Source organism: Triturus cristatus, chromosome 3_1 (genome assembly GCF_964204655.1).
Source record: "Triturus cristatus chromosome 3_1, aTriCri1.1, whole genome shotgun sequence".
Taxonomy (NCBI): domain Eukaryota; kingdom Metazoa; phylum Chordata; class Amphibia; order Caudata; family Salamandridae; genus Triturus; species Triturus cristatus.
The window spans coordinates 545,584,010-545,606,289 of NC_140583.1; the positions used below are offsets into that span (position 1 = coordinate 545,584,010).

Genomic DNA, 22,280 nt, shown 5'->3' on the forward strand with positions numbered 1-22,280 from the left:
AATTCACAGATTTAGCATTGAGGTACCCTTCCATCCTTCAACCACTTTACTTTTGAGCTACTTCAAATTGTTTAGCCATGCCTCCCTTTCTCCAGGGAGGTCCTTCTTCTATGCCGAGATATATGCTATCCTTCTGCTTTCTCCCATCATTTTGGCAAAAAAGGTAGAAATCTGACTAATTGTGCCTTTGCGTTGACCTCTGATGCTTAAATGATACCATTTTGGTGGAAAAACTTGTGCTCTCATATATTGGTGATCTCACTGTAGCCGAGGCCAAATGGTTCACAAAGTTAGATCTTCTGGCAGTTATCAAGCTGGTGAAAGTAGACATTCAATCTAGCTATCTGATGGTGTTTGTTACATGTGATGGTAGGTTTCGATTCCGCCACAAACCTTTTGGATTGGCCTGTGCTCCACCTATTTTTTGTGAATTATGACATTCTTTAAAGATTTAAATTTGTAGTTGTCTTTAAGGGCAATGTTTTGACTTTCACCAATTCTGTATCAGAACATGATGTTACTGTTGCTAGATATATGACCTTGTTATAAGTTAAGGCTATTGCTTTGAGAAAACAAGTGTTTCTTTCACTAATGAAGTGGAGAATGTAGGTATTAATACTGGTCAATGGGTTAGACCAATACATGGTTTGGTCAGTGACATTGCCAATGCTGCTGCACCCAAGGACAGAGATCAGTTGTATTCCTTCTTTGGTCTCTGTAAATTTTATGCAAAGTTCTTGAAGGGCTGCACAATTGAACAAAATTGTACAGAGTGCTTCTCAAATATTTGGGCTAGTTTGTGTGGTCAGTACGCTGCTATGCAAATTTTGAGCCCATCAAAAAAGAAATGTGAGCTCCTGCCCTGCATCCTTATGTGGAGGGATATACAACATTTGTGAACATCACTGCAGAGGTGTCCATTGCTTATGCTTTGAGAACACTCAAACAAGTGGAGAGAAAATAGTCTGTTACTAATGTGTGTGGGGAGTGGAAAAGTTTGAATCATGTGTGGGGGAGACCATTTATTATTAGATCTCACCCTATCCCTCTTGTTGGTGTTTTGAGTGACGAAAAGATCACAAGGCAAGATTAACTTCACTTTTAGCCAAACCGCTAGATTTTAAATTCAAAGTTATAAACATTTCAATTTCAGGTGACAGGAATGTGAAGGATGATGTTCTTTCAAGATGTCCTATTGTTAATTTTACTTAAATGTTATCTTCTAGTTTTGCTGTATGGAGTGTTTTGTATGGGATTCTGCTTGTGGGTATCTTATGACATAGATGTGGTTATCAGGATCAACCCATAATGGGACTGTTTACATATACCCAGTGTATTCCAAGCAGTTTGCCAGTTTAGCTGTTGGTTCTGTTGCTGCGATCTATTGATCATTTCACCTTCAATATACTGTCCTATGCAACTTCTTTTAAGTCTTCTTGCAGATATGGATAGTTCTGTGTGAAATGCTTTCTTCAACAACTAGAAGTCATGCTGATATTTCAGGACTTTCTATCTCTTATTTTTGGTCTACGAAGAGGGTGTTTACCCATGCCTCCAGGTTTCCGACAATAGTTTGTATGTGCCTCAAGGTGATAGTATAGTGGGGGTGTTACATAAACTGCTCTTTGTCCCACTCTGCTGTTAAAGTGGAGGTAATAAGCCGATGGTTTGAAATGATCTAGAAGATTTTTATTAGAATGACAACAATTAGGCTCATACTAGAATGGGAAACTAAACACAGGGAAGAGGCCTACATTTGAGCCTTTAGAGGAGAATAAATATGTAGGACATGCAAGTACACTGTGACTCCTTGTATTAGAAAGAATGCTCCTCCCACTAATACTATATGTTGGACTTGGCCCTTTTGGCAGGTTCACCCAGAAACCTTTTGCGTTTTCCTAGCCTTTTTCTGTAACCTGGTGTTGGTGATTTTAGGCCTCTGAGCACTTTAGCACTGGGGTCCAGTGTAAAGTGTGTGCGCTCTCTGTGTATGTGTGGTGAGATGGGCCTGCCCTCCCATAGGAATGCATGGGGGATATGTGTGTCCCTGGTAGTTCCTGGTGTGAGAGGAGTGCAGGGTCGAGTTTGGTATGTGCGAACTCGTGAGAATGAATTCTGCGCATTGGTGTGCGCAGATTTATGGTGACTGGTGGAGAAGTGCCACTTCTAGAAGTTGGCATTTCTGTGTACTGTGTGTCTGCCTGCCTGATGTGGAGTGCATGTCTGGCTTGTGATTGACAGGAGCTGAGAGGGGTGAGGAATTGCAGGAGCCAGTGTGAGTCTGCCCGGTAGTGAATGGGGAGATCTGCATGTAGATGGGAGGGAGGAGTTGCACCTGGGACCTGAATAGGGCTGTGCCTTCCCTCCACAATGCCGGCTCCGTCCCCTGTGGTGCGTCTGAGTACCTAGCCCCCACCTGACAAGGGAGAGAGGAGCTGAGCACAACAGTGCTCCCAAGCTCCCCTGAACCAGTTGCATCTGGGTTTTCCCCAGCCCTATGCTGTGTCACAAAGGGAAAATGTTGTATAAATATAGAGGCTGTGTCCCCATAATGTGGTTCAGTTCCTGTTCAGGCATGGGTGCTGTTCCTGATGCTGAGGGGGCATGCTGCTGCTGGGGCCCAGGAGGACCTGCCAGGAGGGCTGCCTCTCTGGGCCCAGCATTGTTGCCCTGATCCTAAAGACTTTCTTCTGGTTGCACCTAGCACCTGGTGAGCGACATACTTTCTCCAAAGGAAGAGGAGCGCGTGGAACTGTTGCAGCGCTGTGCTGCATATGGAGGTGGAGGTAATCCCCAGCATAGGGATTCCCCCTGTGATGCTGTGACCAAGCGGGAGCCCACCCCGCATTCTGCCACACCGAGAAGGAGCCTACCCCGCTGTATACATATTTTTACGGCGGGTGCCCACCCCGCAGCATCGGAGCTTCATTTGAAGCGGGTGCCCAGCCCGCAATTATCTTTATGTCAAGAGCGGGTGCCCACCCCGCATTGCCATGTTTGCAGAGGAAAAGATTCACCGCTGTGACCCGGGACAGACAAAACCGGAAACCAGACAGCCTGCCTGGTTGCAGGCAGAGCCGAGGAGAAGTTGGGCCGGAAGTGAAGCGCCGGCCGGAAGACCCAGGCGGGAGCCGGGCGCCTGTGGGAGACTAAGCCTGGCTCCAGGCGGGGCTCCCCGGGAGTGAAGGGAGAAGCCCCGCGTGTGTCACCGTCCAGGAGGTTGACAGGCAGCGCTGCACTGGAGGCGAGGCAGGGCACCCGTGTGGACAGGAGAGCCCCACGTGCAGCCTCAGAGGGGAGAAAAGAGACTCACAGGTCCAAGTTCAAGTCCCGGTCCTAAGAAGGGGGACCAGGCGAAGAGAGCCGACGGAGCCTCCCCAGCGAGGAAGGAAACCCAGACGAGTCCCACAGTCCAGTGAGTGGGGCTTGAGTAGTGAGGCGTGAGGCACAGTGTTGGTGCCTGAGCGGTCCCGCCAACAAGGGGGCATGTCTTGCAGAAAGAGCCCCGGGGGGCTCACACGGACATTGTTGGTTGTTGAGGATGTGTGGGGGCACATTGTCGGTGCCCGCCCTGGTGCCTCTGCCTATGATATTTTTCCAGCTGCCCCACATGATAGCGGGCTGGTGAACGGATTGCGCATTTTTATTATTTCAGAGTCCCAGAGCGGGACTCCCACGATCACTGTTTGGGCCAGTACTTGTCTGCTCAGTTTCCCCGCTGCCCCTGCGAGAGAGCAGGCAGCTACAGCATTGGGCACCATTTCTTTTTTATGATAGAGTCCCTGAGGGGAACAGGAGGGCACAGTGGTGCCCATGCCCACGTTCCTTCCACAGCTGCCCAGTAATTAGTCGGCAGCTGCAACGTTTAGGCCAATGCCTGTGCGCACTTTATGCTGCTGCATTGGCAGCCGGCCCTAACATTGGGACATAGGGCATTCAAGCCCCTTTGAGAAGGCCAGTTGGCCTGGGGGCAGTTTGGTGACATGGGTAGAGCACCAGGCTTGGGCAAGTTGTGTAATGTGTCCATTACTAGGAGTGTTGCCAAAATAGGGATTTAGGCCCCTTGTATCTATGCTAATGTGTTTATGCAGGGGATGCCTAATGTGTACTGTGCTTATGCTAATGAGGTATGGGCCTAATGTGAGATGCCTAATGTCATGTTATGATGTTTTGGGGAGTGCCTATTTGCATACTGTAGTTTATGTTACAGGCTGACGCTGAGTACAGTGGTTACCAGTAGTTACTGGTTGTGTCCTATGTTTATGATAAGTTCTACATTTACTAAGTTCACTTTGTGATGGTACTGACAGTGGTCCAGTTGGCCCTGTCAGGTGTAAATAATCCCTTGTAGATAGGACCCAGTGCCAGTTGGCACAGTGTATATTGTGTGATTACTATTCTAATGTGTTATGAGAATACAAAGGCCATTTTTGATATAACCTTGTGTGGAGTTCCTTTTGTAGTGTGCCTGGGATGTTGCTGCTGTGTGCGTGCGCAAATGCTTTGCACATGGCCACCGGGATAAGCCTGACTGCTCGTGCCAAGCTACCAAGGGGGTGAGCAGGGGTTATCTTTGGCGTGTAACTCCCTTGCCCTGACTAGAGTGGTGGTCTCTGCCTGGCTTTGGCGTAAGCCTTAGCCAACCAGAAATCCCATTTCTAACACTATACAATCTGTTTATTTATCTAGATATATAAATAGGTTGAAGCAGTGCCTAATTTGTACCGGTGTTTGCCATTACTCAGTACTGGCACTTATTTTCAAACACTGGCACTTATTCATTAAAGTACACCACAAAGTGGTGTTGTCTGTCTAGTTTTAAGCAACGTACTAAAGTAGAGTGCTTATCAATTCAAAGTACTAAACAAATATTTACAACTAACACTGCCATGCCTTCCCTAAAGCTTGTGATGGCCAGGAATTGTCCACATTTTCACACTTCTGTTGATTAGTAAGTAATGCTGGCACTGACATTTGACAGTGGTGGAAGGAGCTGTTGGTGATGTCATATGTGGTGGCAGATGTTGGAACGTGACAGTTATATTTTTACAAGTTAAGCACTGGCATGAACTAGACTTAATTGGATGTCAGAGCACCTTGCACAGGTTAATCAACAAATGGTTACAAGTGCAGTGGTCAGGAGGGAGATAATTAGTATAGTGCAATTATGATGGCACAATGGCACTTTTAGCAAAGTTTGTTTTTGTATATGAAGTTAAAACATTAAGATCTTTAACTCTTGTTTGAAGGTTTTAATAGCGGCCAACGATTTCATTGAGGGAAGTAATGAGTTCCAGATGTTATATGCACTAACTAACATGGTCACCCACAGCAGCAAACTGAGTCTGCATAAAAGTTTGAAAAGGATTTGCTGTTTGAAAGTGTGAATTATGTCGATAGAAATGATAGCCAAATGGGCAGGGGATGTATTCTATTTGCACCTAATTCAAGTTCCTGTTTCCCAATACATTCTAGAAGTGCTAACTTGGCTGAGAAAGGTCTCCTCATAAAAAACATACATACGTAGGCGGATTAAATCATTTGAAGAGAGACAGTCCAAAGATGACTGACTAGGGGTTTACCCTAGCCGGCCTATACTTCTACTCTTGCTACACCACTGGTGCTGATATGTAGAATAAATGTATTACAATCAAGATTTATCTAGTAGGAATATCGTTTTTGATAAATGCTGTAACACAGCATTTTTGCACTTGGAAATATTATCCCAATTTTCGATAAAAAAGAAGAATGCTATCATTTGTATGATGTATGATGTTGCATTTTTTAATTGACAAATACATTTTCAGGTAATTTAAATGTCATTGGCAACTCTCTTTGTTTTCATCAGAACATGTTACTATTCCTGGTGATGATAATCATTAGATGTAGAGGGTCACATATTTAGACACAAATATTTAGCGCTGGAAAGGTGACCTTTTCTCAGTGCAAAAAGTGCTTTGCTCTGCTTTGTACGAAGGGGACTTTATGTGGAATAAGCGCAAATAGCCAAAGGGCTTGTCAAAAACCCGATCTACTAAGATAGCCAGACAGGGATTTGCATGAAAAGATACAATTTAACAAGGGGAAATATGTTCATTTCTCAAAAATAAAAACAACACATATTGCATGTGTGCAGAAGAGCACAGGACACACCCAATGTGTAGATCCTTTTGAGTTTATCGTGGAATACAACTATGCATAAAAAATGCTAATAGTTCTGTACTAATTTCCCCCTTGCACAATGCAGGACAGCATTTCTGGCTGCTGCAATGTGTTCTTTAAAAAATAGTAATTCTTGCCCATGGTGTCCACAGAGAAGGTGTCGTAATAAAGCTTTTGAAAACAGACACTGAATGCTAACCTAATGTTTTGAAATAGAAAATTGCTTCTAATGTGTGTGTTCCTTCTTATTTTTCAGAAATCTCTCTGGTAACTGGCTGACTACTTTGTCTTGGCAACTATTTCAAAACCTGAAACTTGAAGAACTGTAAGTACAGACAAGTCTTGGTAACACATGGATTTAAATTAAAAAGGGGTTGTGTCCTCATTATGAACATTCTCAAAGTCTGTACTATGTATGCCAAAGAAACATAAATCAGAAGCACTACCTAAACATAAACCACAACACCTGCTCACAGATTCTTCCTCTAGCATCAACCAGTTGAAAACAATGTACAATCAACACTTTCCAGAAAAGGCACTAGGCATAGCAAAAAAAAGTATGGTGTCTATAAAAGGATTGTCCCAAACTACACTCCCACCAGATGCCACTGTTCAATTAACTACTTACTGTACTTCCACAATAAATTCAGGTGAATTACAAACTGAGATTATCTTTGCAATGAACAGAACTCCAACCTTAAAAAATACACATCCTGGTTCACAGAATAAGAATAAGTGTGATATTAATACAATTGGTGAAATTTGTGTTGTGAGAAATGCTGGTTCTCACAATTTTTGTTGTGAGAACTAGCATTTTCTTCTGTCATAAATCTAGAATTAGAAATGAGAACATGTGTTATCCCAGTAGTGGAGCTGGCAGCTGAATAGGTCATTAACGCTCACAAAAGTGTAGATTTGTAGGCATTCACTATAATTTGTAGTGACGTTGTCCACCACATTTTTACATTTAATTCTACTCACACAAAGGTTAACATATGTGTTTAAACGGTGCAGTAAACTTCACAAACCATTCCTCATTCTTGAACAAGATTTAGAGAAAGTAGGGGCATATTCACAACAGAATGGCAGAGAACGGTGTTACGCCACAATTGGTATCACCACGCTCCCACATTCTGAAGATGCATGGATGCACCGTATTTACAATAATATGGCACACCCCGGCATTTCCCCTAGCACTGCCACTAAAGTTAGCTGCCTAGCGCCAACACCAAAGAAGGCACCCTAGCACAATAGTTTAAGACCAGGTTTTCCCTGGTCTTATTTTTGGCACTGCCTCATATTTGCACCAGCCTTGTAAATAGGGGGCAGCGTAAAAAAGCAATGGGTGTTGCGGCGGAACCCCCACTTCAACACCCATTTCCCACCCCTTTCAGGCTAAGTGCTGCATGAATAGGGGTGTTATTTACAAGGCGGTGTTAGTCCCCGTTAAGTGGCTTAACGCCGCATTGTAAACAGGGCAAAGGGGTTATCTCCACCAGAACGTTAAAAAAAGTCACGTTCTGGTACCAGTAACCCCTTGTGAATATGGCCTGGCGGTTCTCCAAAGGAAAAAAAAACCTTTAGAGAAAAAAGAGTTTTGAATAAATGCACATTACTTTCACACAAACAGGAACACTTTCAACATACTGGGAAGTAGGCGCTCTCGTGAATATAATATCTACGACTGCTGTAGATTGCCTGGGCCAGTCAAAGGATGTATGTAAGCCCCTGTTGGAAACGGCCCTTTTTGCAGGGTTATCCCCAAACTTTTTGCTTCTTCCTCCTTTATTTTTTCTGACCTGTGGTTGTTGGCAATAGGACTCTGAGCACTTTACCACTGCTGATCAGTGCTAAAGTGCATATGCTCTCTGTATAAATTGTTATATTGATTGGTTATCCATGATTGGTATATTTGTTTCACCTGTTAGCCCCTAGTAAAGTGCACTGCGTGTGCCAGGGCTGGTGATTCAAATGCTACTAGTGGGCTGCAGCACTGATTGTGCCACCCACAGGAGTAGCGCTAAATTGATGTCTTAGGCCTGCTTGCAGTGCCTATGTGCAGTCCAGGACTGCCATGTCGACCTGGCCAGTGCACCCAGGCAGACTGTCACGAGACACATGAGTCATGTGTCACCCTCGGGGAGATACTGTGTGAGTCCCCAGAAGTCCTGGCATGCCAGGCAGGTGTGCAACCGGAGGGTTTAGACCCTAGGTTGGGAGACCAGTTGCTGGAGAGAGGTCCTGAACTGGAGGGAGGGACATCTGTAAGCAGTGTCTCTACCAGTTTGTCTTGGAGGTGTACCACTCCGAGTAGGAGGGTGCAGAATTCTGGAAGGGGGTGCAGAGGGAGGGAGTCCTCGCCTCTGACCCCGGTTCACCTGGAGGGTGTAGACCCTAGGTTGGAGGGCCAGGTCCGGGTGTCCCCCCTGACCTGGGATCCCAGTTGCAGGATAGAACCCCTGAACTGGTGGGTGAATGGTGCAGGACACCTGCCGCAGGTGCCCTGACTATTCTAGAAGGGGGTACCGCTCCAGGTGGGGGGGTACAGAGCCCCAAGGAAGAGGAGGACTGGGTATGGAAAAGCCTACCCCAGCCTCCTGTCCAGCCACCGGATACAGGCCCGGGGCTGGTCGGTCAGTGCCAGGTTGTCAGACCCAACCTGACAGGAAAGGAAGTGGACAAAGGGTGCCCAGCACCTGGGGCTACTGCCCCCCACCTTCTGATGCCACAGGGGTTTGAGGGCCCTGAGAGGCATAAGGCCTGGGTCTCATCCCTGACCAGTGTCACTGGTCACTGCGGCTTGCTGTCTGTCTGTTGGGACACACCTGTGGGCAAGTTAAGGCTAGGTGCTGCACAGGTGGTGTCCACAGGTGAAGAGAAGGGTTCCACATGGGTTGGCTTGGTGGACCCTGAGAGTATGGATGGAGAGATCCAACCGGGTTCAGGAAGGCGTAGAACAGGAATAGTACCCTGCTGTTTGGGCCAGTTTCCGTGTTCTATCGCCCTAAGCAGGAAATCCCATCGAGGTATCGCTTGGTCTACCCTGGCTTTAGGCTGGAAGGGGGTTGTGTTGGAAACGGCCCATTTTGCAGGGTTATCCCCAAATTTTTTGCTTCTTCCTCCTTTATTTTTTCTGACCTGTGGTTGTTGGCAATAGGACTCTGAGCACTTTACCACTGCTGATCAGTGCTAAAGTGCATATGCTCTCTGTATAAATTGTTATATTGATTGGTTATCCATGATTGGTATATTTGTTTCACCTGTTAGCCCCTAGTAAAGTGCACTGCGTGTGCCAGGGCTGGTGATTCAAATGCTACTAGTGGGCTGCAGCACTGATTGTGCCACCCACAGGAGTAGCGCTAAATTGATGTCTTAGGCCTGCTTGCAGTGCCTATGTGCAGTCCAGGACTGCCATGTCGACCTGGCCAGTGCACCCACTGACCAGGCCTTATCCTTCCCTTTCTGTACATGTAAGGCATCCCTATGGTGGCCCTAGGTACCCCCCTGGGCTGGGTGCAGTATATCTGAAAGGTAGGGCATGTACTGAGGTGTGTAACATGCCCTGGTAGTGAATTACAGTCATTTTCGTTTTTCACTGCTGAGAGGCTATCTTGCCCATAGGATAGAATGGGGAAGGCTGTTTACATGCCTATCTTCCCATAAGGGCAAGATAGAAAATCCAAGTTTGGTATCTCTGTGTTCAGAATTTAATTATACATCTTTTTAGCAAGATGGTTTTTAAATTCACTGTGTGAGAATAGCACTTTTTAGAAAGTAGCTATTCTCCTGTTTAACCTTCCTGTGTGCCTGTGTGCTGGTTGGCTGAAGGGTGTCATGTGATGGGCCAGGTGGCTCCAGGAGCCTGGATGAGTCAGCAGCAGGGTGAATAGGGAGATCTGCTTTAGATGGGTGGGAGGAGTAGTCCCTGGGTTTGAATAGGGCTGTCCCTGCCAAACACAAAGCTGGCTCCACCCCCTGCTGGCCAGGCTGAGGACTCTGCCTCTGCTGGCACAAAGAAGGCTCCACCTCCTGCTGAGCATCTAACGACCCTGCCCCTCACTCTGAAAGGAACCAGGTGCTCCAGAGCAGAGCACACCCAGGAACCGGTTTGAGCAGGGGAATCCCCCCACTGGAACAAAGAGAGACAAAGGCTTGGAGGGGTTAAGAAGAGGACCCCAGACACCTAAAACTTTAGATCACTTTGGAACTAAGAAGGAACCTCTGCCAAGGAGAAAGCTGAAAGGACTGAAGAGGAGAAGACTGCCTGCTTGCTGTTTTGCTTTGCTGCCAAGGAGAGGGGAAGGACTTTGCTGTGTCCCCTTCTTTTGATTCTGATCTCCAAGGGCCTGAGAAGAGCTGGCTCCCTGTTAAGAAGTCCCAGGAACAAAAGGACTTCACCACCAGCTCCCCTGGAACTCTGCTGAGAGAGTTCTGACCTGCCTTGGAGTGCTTGCCCAGTCTTGGGGCCTCAGGAGGTCGTTGTGCTGAGTTTGGGAGCTGGGAAGCAGAAGCGTGAACAAGAGTGACTGGTACCCAACGCATCATCCGATTGCGTGTCGCAAAACGAGAGTGCGTGGAAAATTTCATCGCGGCACCATCGCAACACGCAGGGTCTCCGCATCGCCGAGTGCGTCGAGCATCGTCCCGAAGCGTGAAGCTTCCTGCCATTGCGAGGGTTGTCGCAGAACCAGTTTGCGGGCCGCACCACTGCCGGTGCGTGAAAAGTCTCCAATCGCTGCGTGCGTCGACGCAGAGTCCCATTCCATGGCGCATCGAGAGTTGCGGCGCCGGAAGGCAACGCTGCGCCACGCATCGCACCACATCGAAGAGTGTCGCATCGAACCTGTGCGTGAAGCTTCCCCCCAAGAAACCTACGCAACGAAAGCCAAAGGTATCGCATCCTCCCCCTACAGATCGGAGCCGGCGCATCCACCTCTGCTGCGTGAAGCAGGGCTGCTGCAAAGCCTCCCCAGGATCTCAGGAGCATCGCATCGCCTTTGCCATCTTCCTTGTTATAGCTTTTGGGAACCTTATCGCAACTACAGGTACTGTTGGGCACGAAAGTGTCGCATTTTGTGCATTGAGAGTCGCATTGTGCAGGACACTGACTTTTACATCCTGGAGTACTTTCTGCAAACTCTTGAACTATCTTTAAAGTAACCTTTTGAATTATATGTTGGTTTGTCTGTAGTATTTGGTCTTGTGAAGTATTTAGTAAAGATACATTATTTTTCTAAACTGGTGTGGAGTAAATCTGTGGTGTTTTCACTGTGTTACTGTGAGTGTTGGTACAAATACTTTACACATTGCCTTTGATAGCCTAGACTGCTCAGGCCAAGCTACCTTGAGGGTGAGCAGGGGTTATCTTAACAGTGTATCCCCCTTTCCCTGACTAGAAGCAAGGGTCCCTACTTGGACAGTGGAACCTACCCTGCCAACTAGAGACCCCCAGATCTAACAGCCCCCAATAATTCCGAACTCTACACCAAATGAAAAAATACATGTGCAGGATTCGCTGTACAGAATTTTGCAAATGTTTGCCCCAGATGATTTACTCTCATGCGAGTAGAAGATGCTCTTTCGGCAAGCCTGAAAAATCTAACTAGCCACAGTGGAATGTTCATGTCAGACAAAACGAGGTTGACCAGTTCACTTCGTGAACAGTAGCCACTTCGAAATCTATTCTATTCCCATTTCTTCTAGGCACATTTTAATGGGTAGGAAAGAAAAACAAATATTCTTCTACAGACTAAAAAGCAAGAAAGACAGCGAGGGCTTGCTATATTCCAAATATGCTTATTACAATGCTGTTTACTATCCACTGTTAACAGATTTGCTGAAGCCACAACTCCGAAAGACCAGTCACTTTGATAAAAAATTTGAATTTATAAATAAACCATTTTCTTGACTTCTGTCTGATGTCAAGTTCAGCTTTCAGTGAGAGATACTGTCAGAATAATGCCCGTTCAACAATTCCCTATCAATCCTATGTGCGCATTTTGGAGCAATGGTAGCATCACCGTCAGGCATAGGTAGGCACAAACAATAGTCTGCTGAATTGTTAATAAGGTGTGGAATCCTCACCTCGAAGAATAATTGGACGGTAAATCAATGCGGCTTTGCAATGCTGACCTGCTGGGGAGACTTACAAGCGCTCCTTTCAGGAAAAGAAAGACTCATTCCGTGCTCCACTTACTGGAGAATACGATGGATAAAGCTACAGGTTTACAACCCCAAAGAGAGAGTAATGTTTACCTATTTAATATAAAAGAATTCCTATCTATGACCAGATCCATGTAAAACTTTCAACAAATGTTGCTGGCTGTATCTGCATTTAACTTAAACATTTCAGACTGTTCTATTGATCGACTTATCATTTGTTGCAATGTTCATTCAGCTTCTGGAATTTAAAAGTGAAATTTAGAATTTTAAATGCAGAAATGAGACACATCATGTGGCGCTCTGGCAGAGTCCAAACTATATCAGGCCCGATAACTTGTGTTCCCCCCGTGCACTGCTTAGGACCTCACCCCGCATATACAGCAAAGAGTTCTGGAAAGTATGTGTTGGTTGGTAGCATGGAAATAGTGTAATCCACAGAGAAAATTGCAATTGTGCATTTTAACCCCTTCGATGCTCATGACGGAACGGTTCCGTCATGAGCATCGGTTGAGCTGTGCTCATGACGGAACCGTTCCGTCATGGCCCCGCCCGCGCTAGAACCCTTCAGCACCGCGGGGGAATCCGCGCAGCGCTGAAGGGGTTAAAATGTGTATGCTCATTTTCTTCAGGCTGCTCTTCAGGTAAGGTTTCAATTCAACAGTTCCTGTTCCATCAAAATGGCATTCAGGAGTGACTCCCTTTTGTCTTGAATAGAAAATGTTAGTGTTTTTGTTATTCATTAGAACTCTGTGGTGAGGCTGCTGTTGAGTACTAGGGAGTACTGACAGACTGCTGCTCGCATTGAAAGCACACATTTGACTCTGGATGTCAGAATGTTTTACTAACCATAATGAGGAAGATATTTGTGAAATCTGAAATTTTCACTTTTGAGCTTTCTAGACCACTAACCATAATTGTTATTGCAACAATAAAACCCTGCTTTTTTTTCATTTCCTGCCGTATCATCTATAGAAAATGTCTTCAGTATTAAAACCTTTTGGTCTGCCACACTTTTGTCATAAATACAGAATGTAGGCACTCTTGTTGCTCGTTAGAACTTTTCTAGTAACGCTGCAGTTGATCACTAGAGAGTTAACTGACAGGCTGCTGCTGGTGTTCAAAGTACAAGTTTCAGTCTGCATGTCACAATGGTTTACTGACATAGATGAAAATGATATTTTAGAACTCATAGAAAATGTGTCCTCATGTTAGTTTGCTAGAGTACTAACCAATAATTTCTAGGATAAAACGAAGTCCCTAATTTTGTTCATTTTTTAAAGGGAACGCTTTATGTTTTACAGCCTTGAGTCCCTCATAATGGCTTCAGGCGTTTTGACATGATTACAGAATGTTATCGCTCTAGTGTTTGTTTGTTAGAACACTGTGGGAAACTACAATAGAACACTGGGGAATCAACAAACTAAGGGGCGTATCATCAAGCGGCAGCGATAATTATCGCTAGCCGCCTTTAACGTGCACATTCCTAACGCTGTCTATCGCTGGATTCTATCGCCCAGTTAGCGCACTATTACCAACGTGCATAGCCGAGGTGATAGAAATCCCAGCAATAGCGGCAGAAAGCGGCAATATCGCAGGAATTCCAGCTATAAAAAAACGCGTTAGGGGAAACATTGTAGATATGGAGATGTGGACTTAGTTTAACAATCCACCTCCCATGATATATATGCCTAAGTAGGAAAAATGGCAGGCGTAAGAAACCGGCGATATACCCGGTTAGTGCTACTTTTTATGTCGCTAGACGGCTTAGCGATTTCATTGTTAATAGCCGTGTTAGCGATTATTTTCCTGGATTCCAGATGGGAACGCCTACCTCGCATCTCATTAGCGATGCGAGGCAAGGCGCAAAGGATATGGGCATTAAGGCATGGATTCACGCGTTAGCGTGTCCATGCTGATAGGGCGTTAAAATTATCGCCGCTTTTCGCCCGAAAATAGACGCTAAAGCGGCGATAATTTTAACGCCGGGGCTTGTTGATATGCCCCTAACTGCTGTTGTTGGAAGTATATGCTGCTGTTGGAAGTTTTGTTTTACTCAGAATATCAGACTTTATTCTCACATGGCTGAGGAAGATAGTGTGAACCTATAAAAAATGTGCTCATTCTAGCCTCTGGAGCATCTTCCATAACCTGTATGAGAACATCTTGATATAAAACAGTATTCTTTCAAACATGGTTCTTCAAATTGCAGCAGAGGGTCATCATTTATCACAGGATAAAAATTACCTTAGAACACACCACAATTCATAAAATTAGTACGGTACACCAAACCGACCATCATTTATATATTGTGAATGAAATCTGTTACTGCCCTCCAAAAGTACTTTTTTTGTGACCCTCAAAACCTGAAATCCACTAAACTGCATTTTAATTGGGACAATATCCCTGAGCATGTTGTCCATGCTGTGGCAAGCCAATCAAAGGTGCCAGGGGTGTCACTGCTCATCTTTGTCCCCTTATATTTTCTAAATTCATTTTCATGAATCAGGGACCATATCCCTGAGTACTATAATGGCTGCCACAACATATTGTCTGGTTTGGAACGTACCAATCAGAATTGACCAGCCTCCTTTATAGTGGCCAGTCATAGCATATCTGAACACCCCTTAATGACCACACCAGCACCACTTTACACATTAATTTCTTGAAAATAACTAAACGGCTTTTCATCATGTAACAGAAGGCAACCTTTCTGAGTAAAGTTCTAACTACTTGCCAAATGTGTTGTAATTCACTCCGAATGGTTTTTCTACATCGTATTCCAAAATTTGGCAGGGCAATTAATATTGGAAATCAACGTTTTGGGACTCGCTGCCTTATTCTTGGAGCACTGCTTGTTGGCTCAGCCTGAAATTTTCCAGGAAGCAGCTGAGTAAATGAACATTTTTGGGGAAAATTTCATGAAGATTCATCAACTAGCACCAACGTTATTAGTGTATCAAAAAATTGTCTTCTGATGGAAACTCTGATCTAACTAAAATGACAATTGGCTACTGCTATATTTATTTCCATTGACCGCATTAATGATTATTATTTTATAGTTCAAATATGTGTTGTAAGAATTTGAATAGATGGATGAATGGAATGTGAGCCCTGGTCATGCAGCAACCACACTGCTTGTAGGAGTGAGGCACATGCCAACCCTAAATTAACCTGGGCTAAATCTTCTGATAGCTTGGCACAGAGCAGACAGGCTTAACTCAGAGGCAATGCATAAAGTATTTGTTCATCACTTCAAACAGTAATAAAGTGAAAACACCACACAAAAAGGATCCCAAAGAAAGTTAGAAAAATGAAACTATCATTAATAAATAAAACAAGACCAAAATGACAAACATCCAATCAGTAAAACTGGAGATATGCAATTTTATAGAATTTAGGGAAAATAGTGTCAAAAAGCACAAAATACCAACTGTGGGTATCTGGTCGCACCTAACCAGGACAAAGTCACAAGTTCAGGCCAACAGTAATTGGAGCACGGACTGGCCTACAGAGACCCAGTTAGGCCTGCTAAACAGAGTATGTAAAATACTGGTTTGCAGAGCATTGCAAGTATGCACCTCAAAAATGGGTTGTGCCACCCAAGCGATGCATTGGCTCCGAGATGCAGTGAGGCTGCAATGCAGGAACCTGTATCGTCATGAAGGATCCTATCGACAGGGCTTGTGATGCAAAGCCCGGCATTGAGAATGTGGTCTGCAGTCGGGTGATGTGTCAGTTCTGAAGAGCTTCGAGGCTGTGATGTGAAGTCTGTCTTCGTCATCAAGGCTGCCATTGATGAGGGATGAGAGGACCTGCACAGAGGATGCGCCATTCAGTGGCAGTTCTGATGTGTTGCAACGCGGGTCTTTGCAACAGATCAAATCCACACAGCAGAAGTGATGAGTCTGTTCTACCCAGATTTGCAGCACACAGCGGAGGAGATGCTTTAGTTCCACTGGATCAACAGGGGCTGGTGGAGCACCTTAAGCCCACTTAAAATTGTCCAGGACTGGGATGGCACTACTTGGCAGGGTACACTCACAGATGACAACGTCTAGGTGCAGGCACAAGGTTGTTGGAAGCCTGCTGTGTCCCTGAGGCTTCAGATCAGGAGGCCAGCCAACTAGCCCTTGGAGTCACTCTAATTTCCGGGTTCAAGAGATGCAGATTCAGTCGCTCTCACCCAGGGAGAAGGGCAGCAGGTAAGAGGTCAGCTCAGCAGTGCAGCAGTTCCTTCAGAGCAACAGCCCAGCAGTGCAGCAGTTCTTTCAGCAGAACAACAGTCCTCCTTCCTGGTAGAGTATCCACAGGTCCAGAAGAGTACTAAAGAGTTGGTATCTGAGGACAAGTATTTATACTATGTTGTGCCTTTGAAGTGGGGGGAAGCTTCTAGAGGCATGCCTTTGAAGTGCACAGGTGCCCTGCATTCCTGGCCCTCGCTCCAAACTAACTACAAGGGGTTATGCAGCCCATAATATGAAGACAGGACACAGCCTATTCAAGTGTAAGTGGGGCTGGGTCCAGCTTCTCCTTCCCATCCTGCCAGTGATAGCCCATCCAGTCAAACCTAAGCTCCCCATTGTGTGTGGCTGTCTATGAGGAAAACAAAACTCCCAACTGTCAACTACACCCAGGCGTGTGACCTAGAGAAAGACTGCAGGCACCAAATAGCTAGGGCAAGAAAATGCCAACTGTCTAAAAATATATATTTGCAATTACCCATGCTGTAATTATTCAATTCACACTTTTTTTCATGGTCAAGTAATTGAACTAACATGGCCCATATTTTATTTTCAATAACCTTTTAGATTATTTTGTGACTATTTCATGTGCACTTTAACATATCTTTCAGACGACATTCAAATATTAGGCACAATATTTCAGCCTTGTCTGAAAAAATCAAATTAACAAATATTCTCATACAAATAAAAAAATGTCAACAACTCAGCTCAACATTTACATTAGACATGCAGTGCATGACACAAAAGTATTCTCACTTAAAACCAGTCCTTTGATTAACATCACAATGAGGTTTCAATTATTAGTGTTGTTTTGGAAATGAACCTCCTATTCATATTGTCCCTTGTGGGTTATACAACACACTGTTTAGGTAGGCCTCCAAAGTCCTTTGTACAATTGCCGCCAATAGAATTTTGTTTCAACTACAAACATCCACAAGTATAGTCTTCAATGCATTTCAAACCTCTCATTACTTTTTGGTTCTCCTCAGGACCCTGACTGGTTGGTTCTTTTTAGCAATGAATAAAAATACATTTCGTGGTCGATTTTCGTATTTTTCATTTTAGCATTTTTCTTTATAGGCTTCAAATCTCAATTTACTTCTTATGTGCACTTTTTACCTCAGACTCTCTGTAGTTTGACTTGATTTGCATGTATGATACAACTTCTGTCGCTTGTAGCTGATTTCTTCTGCCTTTGAGGTGATTTTCTTAACCAAATTAATGTTTACGCTATTATTCTGCAAGACAAAATAGTGAGAGCTAATCATGTATGTATTAGATTAGTGAAGCTCACACTCTTTTGTCTATCATATTATTGTCTCAAAGGTTGGGGCTTGTTATTGTTTATTTTTTGCCAGCAAAAAAACTCATTTGTCCACTGGTGTACCTTTATCTTCTAGAATGGATTAAAGGATCTACCGTTGATCTGCAAATCTGCAGTGGATGAGCAAATTAACAGTTAAAATAGCTCTAAAATTTAACCCATCAAAGCTCCAGAAAGTTTTATGATTGTGTAAAAATATTGTGGGTATGTAGGCTTCATATATGACATATGGGCATGTGAATGACCATATCTGAACAACAGATATCCCCACTCATATCTAATTCCCCCTCTCGGCCACTGTCATGGCTCCCGGTGCTTTATTCCAAGAGTAATCATGATCCTTCAAAATTTTCGATTAGTATATCTAAACCCTGCCCGTTGTAACAGTGCTAATATGGGTGCTTATGTATGCATGCTGTACGTGCTGCAGGAGTGTATGCTTGTGGAAATGATGAAACACAACATCCGAAATTCCAAACGTAGCATTAGTTGGAAAACTGAGTTCAACTTTCTACTGTATCTCTCAAGGAGCTCCTTGATGCGCCTTCTTCCTGCCACTCTGAATTATGCTACCTACCACCCTATTCCTTCAAAAAGATATTGTTTGGTTCAGAGTTTCCTGACCTTGGGTAAATCACATGGATTTGTTGGAGGAGAATGGTAGCACAGGAATTATTAAGGTTGCTGTTGAAGCTTTCTTATGGAGGTTGGTCCTGATATGCTTCCGTACAAAGCTGTGGGGCTACAGGACTTTATGAAATGTTCTAAATTACTGGAATACATTGCTGCTTATTCTATGTCAGCAATTGATGTTTATCAACCTGAGCCATTGAAGAGTTTTACAAGTATCTCTGAGTTGCAGTGGGAATTGTAATCTTTTGCTGCTAATGTGCTTTTTGGATTGCTGGCCAATAGAGTCATCTAAAAATGCCATTCTGCTATTCTAGACTGCATGGACTTTTGCACCTTGTGTGATAAAACAAATCTTCGGTGCACCAGTGGATAACAATTTAAATTATAATGAGGGTCTTTTGAAATAGTGATTTTGTAGTACTGCTCCACATGTTATATTCACCAATTTGAAAGCTTAACGTTGCAAGCAACTGTGTCTTTATTACCGACCAAGTTCAATACGTAACAGAGTATTTTCAACTAAAATAAACTCATCAAATATCTGAGTTTAACTCTTTTTCACTGACAACACAGGTCAGAACTTGAACTATGTTAATGTTTGATTCAAGAAGAAAACAATTTAAGAAAATATCTGGTGGTAGTGCATAGAAAACCAATAACTATAATTGTGCCTATAGCAGCTGTTCAAATTCTCCAAGACAATGGTGGATCATTCTGACTTTTTTTGTCTTCGCAATGTGCATGACTTACAAACATATGTGTCGACTTTCAGGTTAAACATGCTATGCAGCCTATGCACCCTAAACACACACCCTCATCACAATCAAACTAGACTACGGGAACACCCTCTATGCCATTATCAACAAAAAACTCACAAGAAGGCTGCAGACCATTCAGAACTTGCCGGCCAGAATCCCTATCAAGCACACCACACGCACATCACACCACACTTGAAGGAGCTTCACTGGTTCCCCATACATTAACAAGACAGCACAATTCAAACTCCTCCCCCACAGTTTGAAGGCACTACGTAACACTGGCCCAGCATATCTCATCAATCGCGTCTGTTTTCACAAACCTTCCAGACACTTCCACTCGTCAGGACTCCTACTTGCACACATCCTATGTATATTGAAAACCTAATTCAGGGATTGAGGCTTCTCCTACATCAGCTTAAAGTGTGGAATGACCTGCCACTATAGATAAGAGCCCCCTTCTAACTTTTTGAATTCTGCAAAAATCTGAAGATCTGGCTTTTCGAGTGTTCCAACTTGGCCCCAGATTTGGCTAGACTCACACCTGCTTAGCCCAATGATACTTTCCCGGGTGCTATTGCACACTGCAAATCCGCATAACGTAACATAAAAACATGTTGCCCCTATAAAAAACCTTTCATAACTTTCATAACTAGAAAACTTGTGACTTAAATGAGGTGGTCAATTAATGTCCTCGTCATGAGAAAGCTCTCATGGCAATGAGTACATAAACACGTTGAGTCTATTATTTCTTAAGATGGATAGTATTCAGCTACACAGAGGCCTTTATTTCGGGTGCATCATGAAACTCGTGCAAACCAGTGTTAAATACGCAGTGGCGGCTCCTCCACTAAGGCGGAGGAGAGTCAACCCACCACTCATACAGCAGTGAAAAGGGGAAAAATAAAACGATAATAACAGTGTTATTATTGTTTTATTTTTGGTTGCTGCAGGCTGGGTTAAGGTGGGGTTGGAGTTCAGGGTGGGAGGAGGAGATGACTGTTTACACTAAGTGCTCATGACTGCTTGGCTGGCCATTTTCGGCAGGCCAAGCAGTCATGAGCACTTTACATATTCCACTCAAGGCTGTAATCAACAGCCTGGTGGGGTATGTGTACAGGCTCCTTGTTGTGATCTGAGATTCATGGCACTCAGACGAATGACAACGCTGCGTTGCAGCATTGTGATTGTCTCAGGGGAGCCTGTGTGCTGGGCACTTACTGCAGCTTCTGCTGGAGCAGAGGAGCAGAGGGGAGACGCGGCCTTCTGAAAAAGTAAGTGTTGTTTTGTTTATATATTCACGCCAGCCCGTCCACCCCATTCCCTACCAGCCGCCACTGTAAATAGGTGTAAGTCTGTTGTGACAATCTGATTGATTGTTTATCAGATACATTTCTGCAGGTCCAACCTGATGAAAAACGACCAGTAAATACAGGGAAACATGGATTTTGTTGGTGCAGTATCTACTAAAAACTGCATTTTATTCCTCAAATCCTGACAAACTCACGTTTTTAGCATACGTAATGATCCCCAATATGCCATTTTTTTCGAGTGTGATAAATAACGAAGCAATTGCGCCTGACTCCCAAACGTGACAAAAGCAGCTAAATTGAATCCCGAAAACATTCTATATATTTCTTCAGCAAAGCAGCATAAAATACATTATAGAAATGTGCAAATCAACACATTAAAACATAAATATTGATAAGATATTTCCTGGCAAACTAAATGAAGTGAGTTTTAATATTTAGGGCCATATGTAGGTAGCATACAATTTACCACTTCTTAAATACCGAACTTTACCGATTCGGTATTTAAGAAGTGGTAACTAGTATGTAGGTAATCATTCGGTAAATATTACCGAATCAGAGAAATTCGGTAATTACCGAATCGGTATTTACCGATTCGGTAATGAGGCATACCTTCCCATTGATTCCTATGGGCCTGGAGGCCCATAGGAATCAATGGGAAGGTATGCCTCATTACCGAATCGGTAAATACCGATTCGGTAATGGGGGGGAGCAGATTCAAGGGTGGCAGGGTGTCACATTGACACCCTGTTGCACCCCTGATTCCTGCAAGTGTGCAATTGTGGCGGACATACATGCCCTAAGGGCATGTATGTCTGCCACATGGCACTCTTTTTTCAGCAAAATATTGCTTTTTGCAATGTATTCGGTATTTAACACCAACCTATATTTGGTGTTAAATACCAAATTTCAATTCCCTCACAACACTCATTAGAGTGTTACCTACATCTCCTTTCAGGATTCGGTATTTACCGAATCGGTAAAATTACCGATTCGGTAATTTTACCGATTCGGTAAATTACCGAATCCTGAAACTTGTCCCCTACATAGCACATGCCAAAATACCGGTCGGTCACGGGATAATTACCGAAAATCGGTCGTTACCGACCGGTATTTGGCTTCCTACATATGGCCCTTAGTTAGGTAGCATACACGCATCACTTTATTTTTGGGAAATGCATGCAACTAGAAAACTGCCAGAGATTAATTCTTGACGAGTAGATACTTTGCTACTTAGAGGGACAGGAAAACATTCACAGTAAAAAAATATCTGAGGTCGGTGAAAAAATGTATTTTCTGAGCTGGTGCCTGGGGTATGCCTGGGCTCATGCCAGAAGATCGGAAAGGCGCCATTGTGTTCCCACTCTTTGAAGGGGTTCCAAGATCAGCCAGTCAAACATCAGTGTTAGGCACTTGATACAATATGTTTGAAAGATCTGTCAGAGCTCACAGCTGGTTAAAACAGCTGTCTAAAACCAAAGATACTATCAAGCAAAGAGCATGGTTTCTTACACGTGTCTTCATGACAAACCTACCTCATCATGTGCGACAGGCGGAAGATCTCAGTAAAGAGAACACGCTGCGCCTCCGTGCACATGTTCATTGCAGATTGGATAGCGGGTGTGCATGTTCTAATCATCAAAAGATAAACCGCATGGACACATGCATTGGGACTGCACAGCGCTCAATAGCT

The 22,280-nt window shown here is 44.1% G+C and overlaps 1 protein-coding gene across 4 annotated transcripts in view; it reads left to right on the plus strand.

The window, feature by feature from the left end:
• NTRK3 (neurotrophic receptor tyrosine kinase 3) overlaps window positions 1–22,280 on the plus strand; it is a 1,591,631-nt gene that overhangs the window by 630,506 nt on the left and 938,845 nt on the right. For all 4 annotated transcript variants that reach the window (XM_085644469.1, XM_085644471.1, XM_085644470.1 and 1 more), the window contains one exon: window positions 6,419–6,487. In XM_085644469.1, the coding sequence (XP_085500595.1) occupies window positions 6,419–6,487 (69 nt within the window). The remainder of the gene's footprint in view (window positions 1–6,418; window positions 6,488–22,280) is intronic.